The 15335-nt window shown below is 42.7% G+C and overlaps 1 protein-coding gene across 2 annotated transcripts; it reads right to left on the bottom strand.

Moving 5' to 3' along the window:
• Window positions 1-539: 539 nt before the first annotated feature.
• ENTPD6 (ectonucleoside triphosphate diphosphohydrolase 6) lies at window positions 540-15123 on the bottom strand. Of its 2 annotated transcripts, none has more exons than XM_085219068.1 (14): window positions 14975-15123; window positions 12342-12679; window positions 11447-11523; window positions 10597-10740; window positions 9383-9458; window positions 7767-7802; window positions 6562-6650; window positions 5183-5262; window positions 4487-4551; window positions 4040-4141; window positions 3429-3569; window positions 2818-2874; window positions 1648-1760; window positions 540-1417 (listed from the first exon to the last, which is right to left on the bottom strand). In XM_085219068.1, the coding sequence occupies exons 2-14, from the start codon at window positions 12598-12600 to the stop codon at window positions 1328-1330; spliced, it is 1329 nt and encodes a 442-aa protein (XP_085075194.1). In that variant the 5' UTR covers window positions 12601-12679; window positions 14975-15123; the 3' UTR covers window positions 540-1327. The 2 variants fall into 2 exon arrangements, with proteins under 2 accessions (XP_085075194.1, XP_085075195.1); XM_085219069.1 differs by having other exon boundaries at window positions 12342-12728; window positions 14975-15102.
• Window positions 15124-15335: the final 212 nt, after the last annotated feature.

Below are 15335 nucleotides of genomic sequence, written 5' to 3'. Positions count from 1 at the left end.
CCAGAGACAGATAATAGTATGGTGCTGAGCATCTTTGATTAACTCATTCCACATAGGACTGAGTGCATTATTTGATGAATACTGTCTGTCCCTGTGTGGCCAGAAACCAGAGCACATTCAGCCTTCAGATTTATATAGTTCACTTGCCTTGATTACGAAGGAACAGCTAATTTTGCTGAAAGGGGAACTTATCCCTCAACTTATTCAGTTGACATAAATACATTACCTGTGAATTTTCAAATGTACAATGTAGAGAGTTGCAAGCAGATACTCAACTCAGATTTTCATTATGTCTCTCTACCAGACCTCTGTAAGCCTTCTCTTGCCAGAGAGAAATACCCCTCCCTTCACAGTCACACCTTAGCCATGCCATCACTTTTTGGCAGTACGTACATCCGTGAACAACAGACAAAGCACAGGAGGAGTAAAATTTCACCAAAAATCTCTGACAAACACCTGAGAGCTCACTATGAATTGCAACCATTGCCATCAAACCTGACTGATGTGTTAGTGTCACAAAAACAAGGTCAAACATCCCACTGGTTCTATGGTTTTATTACCTTTTTTTCAATGTTTCAATTAAAAAAAAATACATATATTAAGTATATTATTTATTTTATATGTGGCTCAAGACAATTCATCTTCACTCAGTGTGGCTTACACAAGCCGAAAGGTTGGACATCCATACTTTAGTCCTATAGCAGATATACGCTCTGATTCATGCCTGTCTGTATCCTGCTTCTACAGTGCTCCCAAACTTTGCTGCTTCAGCAATTGAAAACCAGAGCTGAGACTTCCACACTGCATTTCAAAGCTGCTGCCTGTCATCAGCACATCTGTGTAAATGCATTGTATTCACATGCACACTTTTTCAAACATCCAAGTAGCAAAATAAAAATTATCACTGGAAACTGCTGACAAACAGGAAAAAACACCTTGAAAAGAGCATAAAGAGTTCCTTCTGTATTGACCATTTACTGCATTGATTTCAGCACAGTACAAGTGAATAGTACAGGCACATTTCAAAAAGGTGTGGTTTTCTCATAGAGATCATAGGTGTTCTGCAGAGTGCTGGTTCTCCTTCAATGATGATCAAGTTTTACAGGAATTTGACAACAGATGATGTACAATCAAGGCTTATTCCTTAGAAACTGCACTATGCACTGTAAAAAAAGAGCTTGTGATGGATGGGACTTGGCAGGGAAGGAGCGGAGCTTCTGAGAACCTCCCAAGGGACTCAGGAAGCCAAAAGCAGACCCTTTCAACAGATTCTCCCTGTGTTGTGCTTCCAAAACCCAACATCCCCAAAAGTCACCTTCAAGGAGCTTTAGTACTGCAGTCTATTGAGTGAGTCAATGTAATGAAAGGTGGCTCCCAATGCCCAGCTCGTCTCAACATTGTTGATTTTCCGGGCAAGCTGGAAAAAAAAAAGAAGAAAAAAAAAAGTTTAAATATATTTTCCATGAGAAGAAAAATGTAAGGTGAATACAGTGCTGAAGGTTATCAAACTAGTTATCACCATTATAGTGTCACTCCACTCTAACCATAAAACGTGTTGTGGCAAGAAGGGAAATCAGGCACTGAACTACTGGCATGATGGCTTGGCCATCTTCTGCCCACTCTCAGTGATCTGTTTTTGTGCGCTACCTTAAAGACTTGGCTCTTTGGGAAGCCGAGTTCTTGCAGGAGAAAGGTGATGTATGTGAGGTCCATGCAGAGAAAGGGGCTGCTTCCAGGGCTGATTTCCATGGTCTTGCACACTAAAAAGAAAGAGGTGTCAGAATGTTCATGGTGAGCTCAGGTCTAGCATCAGCCCAGCTCTGAAAGACCTCAAACAAATCCTTAGACCACTTCTTGTAACTTGTGTTCCACTCCTATGAAACCTGTTAAAATAGCATTCAAACAATATCCTTGTGTTTGCAGATGCCCAGAGCTTTGGCACACAAGAAGGAAGAGTAAAACATTGCTTCTCTTACCCAAAGACAACTGAGTTTACTGTACTTCCAAGGGCAAGTAGAAAAATGGGCCTCCAACTGTTCTCATGTTTACAGTAAAACTTTAAAATATCAACAATTTCAAGTGTGCCTACATCTGCTTTGTGCTGAAAAAAAGTTGTCAGCAGCTTGGAAAAACAAACATTGTGAAAACTCTCCACCCTATCCCAATAAAGCTTGAATGCTGAGCAGTTTGTTTTCTTCCCATTAGAAAGTTCCTTAATCGTATGCATTCAACAGCTGATGAAAAAAAATAACAAAGAAACTTAAAATAAAAAGCAGTTCCTTTCTCAGGATGGATCATACAAAAAGTAGTTCAGAAGTTAGAAGTGCAACAATTGCTCAGTCATTCATAAAGTTTACCAAAAAGTCCCAACCTGGTTTGATCAAAGCCTGTGTCTATGGCATTAAAAAAGGAATGATTACGTTTGTAAATCTGAGGCAATTCTCTCTACAGCCAGTGAAGCAAAAGAGGCTATGAATCAGCTTCCTCTTGTTTCCAACTAGCAATCAAACACATGAACAAATCATGAGAAAAAAGAAAAAATACACAAGATTAGAACAGGTTACTTGCATGCACTGTTAAATGGCAAGTTTACTAGTAATTCTCAAAAGAGCTTTTAAATGTGTTACAAGAAAACTAAATCTCAAAAATAAAAAGTTGAGATTTTCAGAAACAAACAGAAATAAGCACAGATGCACAAAAAAGAGGTGCTCAGTATTTACTTTAAAAAAAAAGAGAGGCTTCTTTGCATTTCACACATTTGTCACCTAGGTGTGAATTTGCACACAATTACTAGTCCTGTTTGTGTCTTTTACTTACCATACTTAGCTGCAACTTCAAAATCATTGGCAGTTAAGCTTCCTCCTTTTTCTTTATCTAAAAGAAAAAAAATCCTAGGTTTGTGTGTTTTCTGTGAAGGCAATGGTAGGTTCAAGTTGTAAAAGGAGGACATAAAAGTTGTTTGAAAGTAAGCCTGAAATTGATGACAAAAATCACAGTTGCTTTAAAGGTATAGGAACCTTTATTAAAGATTTTTAGATTGAAAACCTCATTTTATGAAGAATTTAGTTTCCTAAAATTAGTTTCCTAAAGAAACATAGTTTAAAGACCTTTCACATTTCCATATGTCTTTGCTACCCTGTCCTGTGATGCTTGAACACTGTTAACACCTTTGGCTAGATCTAACATATTAAATCTGAAATTATCCATGAAACAAAGAGTCTGAGGAGGAGTTTGTCCATACTGGTCAGAGGTCCTATTTCACAACCTCAGTCCCTTCTATAAAGAAATGCAATAGCATTCAATATCCACTTGAGATCAATGTACTGCAGTACCCATGACAGCTCAGGACAGCATCGTGATGTGTATCATTACTACCATTTGTTCCAGAACCTGTCATTTTAAATGAAACGAAATGAAAACAGACGTACCTATGAGACCAACCTCTGCTGCACAGTCATAGTAGTAGGAGAAAGCATAAAAGTCCAAGTCCTTCACTTCCTCAGCTTTATGTACTTTCTTGTAGAGCATCTTTGCCACTTTGTTAGAACAAGATTCATACAGAGGCTCACCTAAAAGAATGCAAAGACAAGCGGGATATGACAGGTAGGCTAAACAAACACAACTGCTGTAGGAACTACAAGGAGACAGACTCCCTTTCGCACAGTCGCACTTCTTGAATTCTTACAGGTTCTTAACAGAGAACTGAAACAACACACCTGCATCTTCTTCCAGTGTTAACTCTGACCATCCTCAGGTTGGAACCATATATGTGACACATCAGGGATGAACAACACAATTTGAGGCAGATGGATATTAAAAGGGAGTGCTCAGCTCCAACTGCATTATTACTAACAGCTTTACTGATTGGACAGACACACCACAGCATGAGAGGCAACATTTGTAGAATCTCTTTAACAGCATATCAAGAAAGTTGAACAGAAGAGTACACAGATAGATAATTTCCAAGAAGCTGAAAATATATAACTTACTTTACTACTAGCTGGCCTAGACAGGAAGAGATTGTGATAAAGCACTATACCTGCCTTCTGTCCTTTAATTTTGTACAATATCTCAGCATGTTGCCACTCAGATTTGAAGCCAGGTGGTAAACAGGGGCTGATCAGTTCCTCACCTTCTCCTACTGCAGAAGTAAAATAAAGGCACGTTAGAGAAAAACACAAGGAGTTAATTTTAGCATCCTCATCCCCAGCCCTGCTTCTTTCTGGACCACGTGCTTAGTAATGCATCTTTAAGCACCAAACGTGGCTTTAGGGCCCCATAACCTCTAAGGCTGGCAAGAATCCACATCTTCTGGGATCTGTTAGTGTCACCTCCTGCATTTGTCTCAAATACAGTCAGCCATGGTGACAGGAATTTGCATACCACTCAGTCCTCCTTCATTGGGAACGAGACAGATGGCCTTTTTCTCTACAACACAGCAGTGTACTCTCTGCCCAGAGCCAAGACTTGAGTGCCCATAACTTACAGGGTTTTCCTTCAACTCCTCCTAAAATGGCAAGCCTTGCTGACATCAGCCCAAGTCCCAGGTAACTGCAAAGGGAAGAAAAGCCTCTGTGAACAACGAACATCCTTCCTCTGATACTCCACTGACAGCTTGGGTGGGACATGCCTGTTTCCTCTATGTGGTCCCAGCAAAACAGCTCAAGTCAGTAGCTAATGTCCATAAGGGGAATGGTGTGACAGCCCACTGTCATATTATTCTTACCCAGAAGGATAATCTGTCCTTGTAAAAGCACAGTGAATAGCTGTCAACTATAATCTGTCTCTTGAAAGACTGGGAATGCTTCAGGCATTCTTCTAACCTTTCTCTTACCCTCTCAAAGTCGGCACAACCTCTAGCACGTAGCATTGGCTTTTTCTAAGCCCCAAAACATTCCACAGCAAACACAGGTGAGAAGGAGCTGCTTCCCTCTGCCCAAAACAGCAGGTACACAGGCAGTTTCAAAGCAAGAGGTGGAGCTAGAGCCCCTCACTTTCTCAGCCGTCAGACTGCTTGCCTGCCAGTTGATCTGCACAACTCCCTCCCTACCCCAAGAGCTTGTGTGGACAGTGGTTTCTCCACTTCTCAGGACTCATCTGAACTTCAGCATAATGCCTGGGTCTTGCTGGCTTCACTGAAAGTAACCTATTTTTACCGTATGGCCTCTTTACCACAACTGACCTGTAGGAATACAGCTTGTAGGTGCTGTTAAACATCTGAAATGAAGTTGTATGCCCAGCTGGTGATGCCTGGAGAGTTGCCTGAGGGAGAAAAAGATGTCGTGGCAAGGTTACTGCCAACAATGGCAAACATCAGCAACACAACCTTTCAAACCTTTCAGCCTTCCGAAAGTAGAACAATCCTGGCATGGTTCAGAGACAAAGAATGACTTCTCAAGTATTTTAGTTTGACCACTAACATATAAGATGATCAAAAAATCCGGAGTTAAAATATGGACTTCACATGAGTGTAAAAACTGATTACATTTATATCCACACCAAAATGGTCTATAATTTTAATTAGAAAGGAATCCTTATTCCAGCTCTTAACTGCTTTTGTTGAGTTGATACAGAAACTGCCTCTTCACATGATCTCTATAAGGTAAAACTATGGCAAATAATGAGAAAACTGGGCATGTAATTCTCCAGTGAATTCAGCTGCAAACTGCCACAAGCTGGAGGGAAAGCACATCACTGTGCTTGCTAAGAAACAGAGTGAGGACCCGCCTGTGGTCTGAGGAAATGAAAGGATAATTGTCTAAAGAACTGTGCAGCCTCTTCTCCAAGTGCACCACATTAGCAGGGGGCAAAGCACAGGCTGCTCATGCCTAGCTGCTCATATCTTGTCACCTCCTCTGAGTCCTGAATTTCCACATCCTGGACTCCTCACATCCCAGCACTCTGCTGTGAAAGCACAACACCTCGATCAGCCCAGATCTGTGTGTTTTGGATACAGCATCCTTATCCTCTGCTTCTGCACAGCTTTACTACAGACCAGAAGGCCAGAACCTCACTACTCTATACACACAGGTCTTCCTGCTCACAGAACACCTATAATAATGCCACCACAGGAAGCTGAAATGACAAACATCAGCATGTATTTCTAGCTGCATAATGAGAGTTGCTCCTAAGAATTCGCTGCATTCATTTGTAAAACAGTGAACTCAGGAAAGCTAGAAACAAGGATGGAGAAGGTATCTTATGTTCTTAACACAATATAAGCCAAATGTCGGGCTTGGATTTGTTAACAGCATTCCCTTTGAGGTCTTCACTTTACCCAGAGCAAACTGACAGTCAAGGATTAACACTCTCAGGACACTGTATTGTCCCTGACACAAAGCAGCCCTGGCAGATTTACCGCATGCACCAACCCACAGAGTTGGAGCAAGACAACCAACAGAATGTGAATGCCTCCATTACTGACTGTAACAAGGTGTATGTGACCAACTGATAAGGGTTCTTCTGTCAGAAGCAAGGCTGCATGTCACACCCTTGGCCTGTTTCTAAACCTGAGCAATTACTGATTTCTGCACCAACATTTCCATACAGTGTTCACATTACCTCAGTGCGTGGAAGGAAGGTGATCTGCGTTGATCCACCACCCAAATCCAGCATTCCTACACTTCTCTTCTGCGGATCATCTAAGCTACCTAAAATATGTGACAGAACAGATAAAGCCACAGTGGACACAGTGAGAATGAAGCAAGGAATAAAACCAGAAGTTGAGCTGTAAAGCAAAATGACAATCTAACTTCATTGGTCAGCTTCCAGCCAGCACTAGATTATAACACTGCCTGCTGGTCATTTATCTGTGCTTTATGAGGGTGACATGAAAACCTTCCAAGTGGCACAGTTTGTGTTATTCCTCTGATGGCTGTTCAAGCCCTAATTACAGCAGCTTTGGTTACTGGAATCCTAAACATTTTTCAGTGGATGCAAGGACCCTTTTGCAAACTTTACTCTCATAACCACTTTGAAATGCAAAAGAATGCGGTTTTCCTGGTCATCTCTCCCTGGTCTCACAGCAGTACTTTGTAGCTTCATAAGGCCAAAGGGATGAGAGAATGAAGAGCTAGCCTGACAGACCGGGCTCCCTTGGAATTCTTCTTGCTCCTAACCCATACTTCTCATTTAAATCCAGCTCTTCTCAGATCGATCCTTCAAACACACCTTCCTGACAACCTCAGAGTGTGCCAAGTACTGGAGTATAGCTCATGAGAGATAATGTTTGAAGATCATTAACCTTTCTGATACTTCCTGTGAGCAAAAAAGCTTTACAGCACTTGTTATAAGGCTCTGCACACTGTTCTGAGCAGACTGCTTGGAAGGCAGACTGGTTTGCTTATTGCCAGAGGAGACTTCAGCTTCGTTTTTCTACAACCATCCCTTCCTAAGTATAAACACTGACTTCTATCTTATAAATCTGCAAGAAAGTGCAACGATATTACTTTCACACTGTGCAACTGTCAAGCAGTCCTAGAAAATTACTAAAAAACACAGAGTTTGTGGGGAACTATAAAAAGGAATTAAATGCTCTGTTACCTTATAGGAAACTCGAAGAAAGACTACATGAACATCAAGGAAAAGGGATTAAATTCCTCAATCCTAATAACTTAAGTGATCCAGGCCAAAAACAACTGATGACTTGATCCTAGACCCTTCTTTCTCCCATGTCAATGAATGAACAAATACTATACAGGGGCAGAAGACAGCATACATTTCACAGCATCAGGCGTATTTTCATAGATATGCTCATATAAACATACCTGTTAAAAAGTTTATTGTGATCCAGGCTGAAATACCTAACAAAGAAGAGATTCAGAAGATGCACTGTTAGATCACATAACTTCATTTTATCCAACAACAGTAACAATTAAGATGACCCATACAACAAGATGTTCCTGCTTTAGTATCTTTTTAGCTGGAGGTATTTTAAAGTTTTCTCACATGCTTTCACTGCACCATCTGAACAAAACAATAGCAAACCACAGCTAGTCATCTAAGCGCAGAAAGAGACACCAGGGACTATCAGTCACAAGCTCCTTTGTCCCCGTTTCACAGATGGACAAGTTCTAACACAAAGTTTCCAAACAATATCTAGCTGAGAACTAAGCAGGAAGGACCTCCAAGAGGAGCAAACAGAATTGGCTCTGCTGAGCTACCCTGACCCAGCTTGCCCCAAAGCCACTGCTGCCACAACTGTCAATGTCTGTCAAAAGCCAAAATTAGATGCCTGGAACAAATAGAATGACCTTCTACACCAGAGCTTATGTGGTGCCAGGAGGAGAAGGCCTGTATACAAAATGCCTAGAGAGTTCCTCACAGGTCAAAAACTTCAGTGTAAAGTCCCAAAGGCTTCAGCGGCTTCAGTTCTTAGCTATGTAATAAGGAAGTTACCTACATTCACACTGTTCATTTTCTAGGAAAATACCCATTGGCAAGCTTTTGTTTGATGTGAGGCACTTGATTTTCTTTTTGAATGTTAAGAATTTTCATCTTTTCAGTGTTTAAATTTTTCCTGTTTTCCTCAAGGCACTTTGAGGTGCAAACCACATTGTTTCTGTCCTTTTATTGTTTTATAGACCTTTCCTCTATGAATTAGGTGAATTAATGGCTTTTATACTAATGAATTAAAATATTTATCCATTTGGTTAAAATTAAGGCACACTGAGGAACAAGTTCTTGTTCAACCTTGGCTAAACCAACTGTTAGAACTATGAACTGAAAATGAAGACAATTACAGTGTCTTTCTTCCATTAAGCAGTAAAAAAGAAACTCATAAACAGTTCAAATCAGCAGCTACTTTCAAGTTTTGTTTCTAACTAGGTTAAAAACACTTCAACACTAAGTTACCCACAATTTAGAAATTCTCCTTTGAATCACTTCAAGTGATGACTGATTCTGGGTTCTGTCCTCAGCTCTTTTTTGATAAACATCAGTGTACTTTATTTTCTCTATATAACTTTTTTTTTTTCCAGGTTCAATTCACAATCACATTTATTAGATCAGTTGTAATCAAATATTTCCAGCAAGCTCAGATGAGCATAATCCAAAGCAGGGTGTGCAAAAGCAGCTGTTGAAGATCACCTCAACAAGGAGATATACAGAAAACCTTCCTAAAATGCTGACTGCCTGGTGGCCTCCTGCTGATCCCACAGGAACTACCTGGCACTCAGGTAGTTCTGACCTTTGAAATCAGGACAGAATTCAGGACTTCACCTCGGAAAATGTAGCACAAAAGCTCTTTGGCAGGCACATCCTGAGGCAGTATAAAAACTATCGAACCTGCTACTTACAGGTTCCTACTACCCTCAGTGAGGTCCTGTCACAGTGCAGTAGGAATCTCAAGAACTGCAGAAAACTACCTCAGAAGTAAACCTACCTTCATCAGTTCCATTCATTATCGACACACAGTTGTCCCTCACGAAGAAGGGGGAAGCCTGAAAAATCTCCTTCACCTATAATTCAAATAAAAGCTGCACTCAGAGAAATCTTTTTCTTTCAATTTGAAAGGAAGGGTTTATTTAAACTCTGTTTTTACACAACTCTTCCTTTTCTTGGGCCAGATTCCTTAAGTTCAAGAGCTCAGTAAGCATCAGGCTGTGCTAAGCTATAGAAAGTCAGTGATTTACATGCAGTTTGGTGAAGAGACAGAACAGACAGGTGGGTGTTCAACATGAAGACTGCTCAGAAATGCTGATAACATGGGTAGAGTATGTTGGTAGGTATGCTGGTAACACTTCACTTCACTTTGTTGAAGTGAGCAACACATGGGGTACTGAATATCTAAAGGAGAGAAAGGAGACGGACACTCATGGTTTCAGAAACGCCCAGGGGATGGCATTTTTTTAACATGAATATGTCGGCTGTTAGAGGTCTGCACTGCACCCTACGAGAGGCAGTAAGACCCTAGGTTTCCTGTGTCTCCTAAAGCAACTGCTTTAGAAGTTGCATTAGTTCCAGCTGAAATTTGGTACGGAAAATAGAACAGACTGTCCTGTAGGCAGCAAAGAACAATACAGACATTGGTTTCAACCACAACACATTTCTTCCTTTCAATCACTGCTTAGAAAAAGAGTACATTTAGGACACAATCATTAACTTTTCCAGCAGCTGTAAGATCTAGGACATAATATTTTTATTTTTTAAAATATTTTAAAATATCAAATGTTTTACATGCAATTCACATTATTTCTAATCAATATAGGGCAGAGGAACCTTGCAGCAGCAGGTTGATAACACGACAAATCAAATAGCAGAGTTTTTCCCAGAACAGCAGGATTCTGGTCAAAACCACCAACAAACCGGTGCACCAACAAGACTCTGATTACTGTTAGAAGTATCACATTATGCTTATTATGTTGCATGTCGTTTCCACGCTTATTTGGAGCTGTCATTATTCCTCTATGTCTGTACTCATTCAATTACTTAATCTGAACCCATCTGAGATCAGGTGACTGTGCAGCGCTTTCAGGGTAAAATGACAGGAATGACTCACGTACATAAGAAGCATAAAGGAGCATGTGCTTTACGCTGAAAGGAACAAATATTGTCATAGAATTTCTGGAAAGGAAACTGAAAAACAAGAAACAGTACCTTATTCAGCAATTTCTGAGCCTTTTCTCCTGGCAGCAACCGCAGGCCAGCTGTAGCTTTCAGGACCAGAGGAGTAAACTTCCAGAGTTCCATAGGAACTTCCTTCTTCGCCACCTCCAGGAGCTCTCTTATTCCTTGTCCACTCTGTGAGCAGAGAAAGAACCCCCAAAAAAGTATCTTAGAAGCTCTTAAGATTTGCCTTTCTTGGAAGGGCAAAGAGTGATCAGAGGAATCTAAGTGTGGAACAGGGAGAAATAAAGATCACAAGGAGCCAGAAGGCATATAGGTATAACTGGGTTTATCCATCAGCAAGTCAAAACCAAAAAGAATCACTCTCAAACAGTGCCACTGCCAAACAGTACCAGAGGTTTGGCTACAAAAGGTCTCAAAATCGATGTGATAAATCCTTGGGCAATAAAGCCCTTTGGGGCTAATAAAACAGTATGAGCTTTGTGCATGTCTGGCTCAGCAAGTCTCACCCCTGTGAGTAAGGTGAGAGAGGCAGTGACTTGATACTTGGCCTGTTCGGTTTTTTTTTATTCTTCCCCTAGCATTCACTTCTAGTCCCCTTTGGAGGTGGATCAGCTCCAATGCAACCTCGCTCTTTTGTCATAGTCTTAAGCACACAAAAATATTAAGGCAGAGATAAGAAAAGCATCTGCTCTTCTTAATTGATAAAAGCAAGCAGAACATGCATTTGGTTCCTTGATCCTCTGACAGCTAACCAATTTTTACTCTGGGTTTGTATTATTTGGAGTCTGATCTGAGACAGTTCAGCAGAGATGATCTGCAGGGCATATCAAGAACAGGAGACTTTAGGGCACGTGAACTCTAACAGAAACAAGAATACCTTTTCGACATCATCAGCATATGCAGACAGACCTGGCTTCAGCGCTTTAAACGTCTCATGGGTTAACTTGGGAGTCTCTGTTCAAAAGCAGTATTCCAAAATAAGCACTGGTACAAATCATTTTGGATACACAAAAAGAAAACCGTAGTACAAATTATATCATTAGGCACTAACGAGAGTAAAACTGAAGCCTCTGCTTAAACAACTATCAAAGGCCATCAAACCTGTTAAACACAGCCCCTGCTGTAGAATTAGCCCTCTACAAAACTATTTGTTAAAGCTGATTGTTCTGGTGTGCACCATACGTGTATTTTTTTGCACACATCAGACACATCACTAGATCATAGAATCATAGAATCATAGAATCATAGAATTGCTCAGGTTGGAAAAGACCTTAAAGATCATCGAGTCCAACCACGACCTAACCATACTACCCTAACTCTAACAACCCTCTACTAAATCATGTCCCTGAGCACCACATCTAAAGGTTTTTAAACACATCCAGGGATGGTGACTCAACCACCTCCCTGGTGAGGCTATGGGTACAAGTTCTCTCTAATCCCTTAGCCCTGCTTTATGCGGCCTTCCAAATTACACAGGTAACAAGGGCCACATCTTTCAGCATGCTCAGCTCTGGCTAAATTTGACTCTAACAAAAGTCAGTGGAAGTTTTACCACCATTTTCAATGGCAGCAAAGAGCGAGACCTAAGCATTTTGGAAATCTGCAGGATAGACAATTACATGAACGTGCAGACAAGGCAGCATGGGTCCCACTTGGAGGCTATAGAGAAAGTTGAAGCACATTTGTGCAAGTACTCCCTAGAACAGAACCATCAATAGGCTGCACCACAACTTAAGGAAGAATTTGCATATTGCGCCATGCACAAGCCATACCTTTTGGCTGCTGTGTAAATTTAAAAATATGAATGCGAGTTCCTGTGCTTCCCGCATCAAACATGATTCCATAGAAGACTGAGAGATCTGAGGTCAGCGCCTGACGGTTCACTTTGTCTCCAGTGCTTTCAGCAATTCCTTCCGTTGCTCCCACAAGCGCTTTGGAATCCAAGTGCCATTTCATGTATGCGACATAAAATGCTATGCATGCCAAAATCCCAAACGCAAAGAACCGCTTTGATATCTTCATGGCTTCCATTTATCAGATGTTTCGTTTCCTTCTGCTACCGAATGCTTTATTTCTGTTTCACACAGAATAGGTGGTTTCCCCATCACTCCTACATCCAACAGAAAAGAAAGATACTTTCTAAACCGGGAGAAAGTATTCTAAAAAGAAAGAGGTACAAGCATGATGATTATTTGATGAGACTTATGGAAGTAAACTTGACTTGAGCATTAGTTAAATACTTAACTATCAGTGGTAAATATGTTCATAGCACCATAGAGGTGTCTGAGTTGGAAGGCACCCTCAAAGGCCATCTAGTCCGACCCCTTTGCAATGAACCTACAGCTCCATCAGGTGCTCAGAGCCCTGTCCAGCCTGACCTTGAGTGTCTCCAGGGATGGGGTTTCTACCACATCTCTGGGCAACTTGTGCCAGTGCTTCACCACCCTTATGTAAGAAACATTTTCCTTGTGTTCAATCTAAGTCCCCCCTCTTTTAGTTTGAAATAATTTCCCCCTGTCCTATCACAACATACCCTGCTAAAGAGTCTGTCCCCTTCTTTCTTACGTCCCTCCCCTTTAGATACTGAAAGGCTACTCTCAGCTCTCCCCAGAGTCTTTTCTTCTCCAGGCTGAACAGCCTCAGCTCTCTCAGCCTGTCCTCACAGAGGAGGTGTTCCATCCCTTGGATCATTTCCTGATAGTTGGGCATGACTGTCAAAGAAAGCAACTGTCCGCTGCAACAGAGCGTGGAAAAAAGCCTTACACACAGTGACAGAGTACTGCTTGCATGTAAAAGGATTTATGCCTTCAGCTTCTTCAGTATTTCAAGTGAGACTAAGGTATCGGCTAAACTCTTCAGAGATCAAATCTATCTTGACAAATCCAGGGAAACTTGCAGTTAAATGTGTAAAATGACTCTATCAGGATCATGCAGTGTCCTGCATTCATAAAGCTGGGATTATGCTATGAACTGCTTGTAAAATTGGTTCTAGCAGCAAATCCCTCTCTTTCACACTGCCTCTCCCAGACATGGAATGCTTCTGTGGCAGCTGGATGCCTGTAACACCACACACTGCTTTCCCACTGGTTCAGAAGGTGTGTTTCCATTCTTCTTCAGAATGTCACTGAGATCTACAGCAAATTTTAAGACGTGAAATAGCATAAATATATATATACTTTTCCCACTCTTCCTGAGGCCTACAAAAGAACTGAGAAAGGAGAATCCAGAGAAACTGGATTCCCTGCCTACAGCAGGGGGTTGGAACCAGATGACCTTAAAGGTCCCTTCCAACCCAAACCATTCTATGATCCTATAAGCTTAAACAGAGGGGGGCATGGAACCTCGAAAGTCTTCCTGTTCAAATCACAGGCAGCCATGGGGACCCAACAGGTTGCTGAGGGCTTTACCCCATTGGATCCTAAGCAAGGATGCCCCTCCCACAACCTCTCTGAGCAACCTGAATCATGTGCAATTATCTTTGTTTGTTCCTGGATGACAAAGGAGTGCCCAGGAGACTGGACAAGGTCAACTTGGGTGTGGTGGTGATGGGCTGCCGGTTGGAATGATGATCTTAGTGCTCTTTTCCAACCGTAATGATTCTGTGACTCTATGAATGTAAAAACAGAGTTTAAGGAGGAAGATGGAAGGAGTTGGGCTGGTTCCCAACACCAGGAAAGAAACCATAGGAGAGCACAACAGAACACGCATACAGGTGTCCACGCAGACACCCCGATGATTAAAAAGCAGTCAATAGTGATTTATGGTGAGAAAATTACATATTCTTCCTTCGTTTGGCAGTGTAACGAAAAAGAGGAAGGAACCCAATCACTGAAGCTGACTTCAAGGAAGTTTTGACAGTGGCAATCTGTTGATGATGGGAATGTAGGGGATAATAGAGGGCGAGTGGGAGGAATTTAAAATTCAAGGTGATTGTGGTACGCTGTCAAAAATGGACATGACAAAACGTTCTAGAAATGAAAGGAGGTGAAACTATAGGCACAAACACAGTCAGGAGCAATAATTATTGCACACAGTCCAGCCTTCCCTGTCTGAGAAAGGCCTCGGCTAGAGCTATGGTGCCCGACGGCTGAAAGGAAAACAGGAGGAGCCGGATCCGTTCCGGACGCAGAGATGTGCATGAGTTGAAAGGGGAGCAGAGGAGAGACAGCCCCGAGCACGGCGCCGCTCACGCCTTTCTGCCCAGCACAAGGATCGGCTCCTCCAGGGGCTGACCGGGGGGCGGAGAAGGGGACGTGGGGCTCGTTGCTGCCGGCGGAGCCCCGCGGCTCCCCGTCCGCTTAAGCCGCGCAGCCCGGTAGGCCTCCGCGCGCCCGGCCCGGCCCCGCCTCCGCCCCCGCGCAGCTCCCGCCGCCCGCGCCCGCCCGGCCCCGCCACCCGCACTCACGCCGTCGCCGCCGCCGGCTCCGCCATGGCGACACCGCTGGCACTGCGCAGGCGCGGGCGGCCGCCGGCAGCGGGCGAAGAGCTCGTCGGGCGGCCCTGCGGCGTGCCGGGCATGGCATGCCGGGTTGTGTTGGGCGCGGTGCTGTGAAGGGAGAACGAGAACTGGGGCTGATGCCGGAGCCAGGTGCCTTCCAGTGGTGCCCAACGCCTGGACAAGGGGCCTGTGTAGGAACGAGCACTGGACGTTCTCTGTGTAAGGGGGAAGAATTCTTACGTGGAAAAGGAGTATGCGCGGAAAGTAACTTGGACTAGATGGGAATCTCATCTGGTCATGCAGAAGCTCCTGTTGGCTCCCAGTTGTG

Source organism: Meleagris gallopavo, chromosome 2 (assembly GCF_905368555.1).
Source record: "Meleagris gallopavo chromosome 2, MGAL_WU_HG_1.1, whole genome shotgun sequence".
Taxonomy (NCBI): Eukaryota; Metazoa; Chordata; class Aves; order Galliformes; family Phasianidae; genus Meleagris; species Meleagris gallopavo.
This window is presented reverse-complemented; position numbering and strand designations above follow the sequence as displayed.

Coding starts and splice junctions, on each gene's coding strand:
- ENTPD6 (XM_085219068.1), bottom strand. CDS start 12,600: ATGGAAGCCATGAAGATATCAAAGCGGTTCTTTGCGTTTGGGATTTTG. Junction 11,524..12,341: donor ATTTACACAGCAGCCAAAAG/GTATGGCTTGTG, acceptor GCTTTTGAACAG/AGACTCCCAAGTTAACCCAT. Junction 9,459..10,596: donor CTCAGAAATTGCTGAATAAG/GTACTGTTTCTT, acceptor TTTGAATTATAG/GTGAAGGAGATTTTTCAGGC.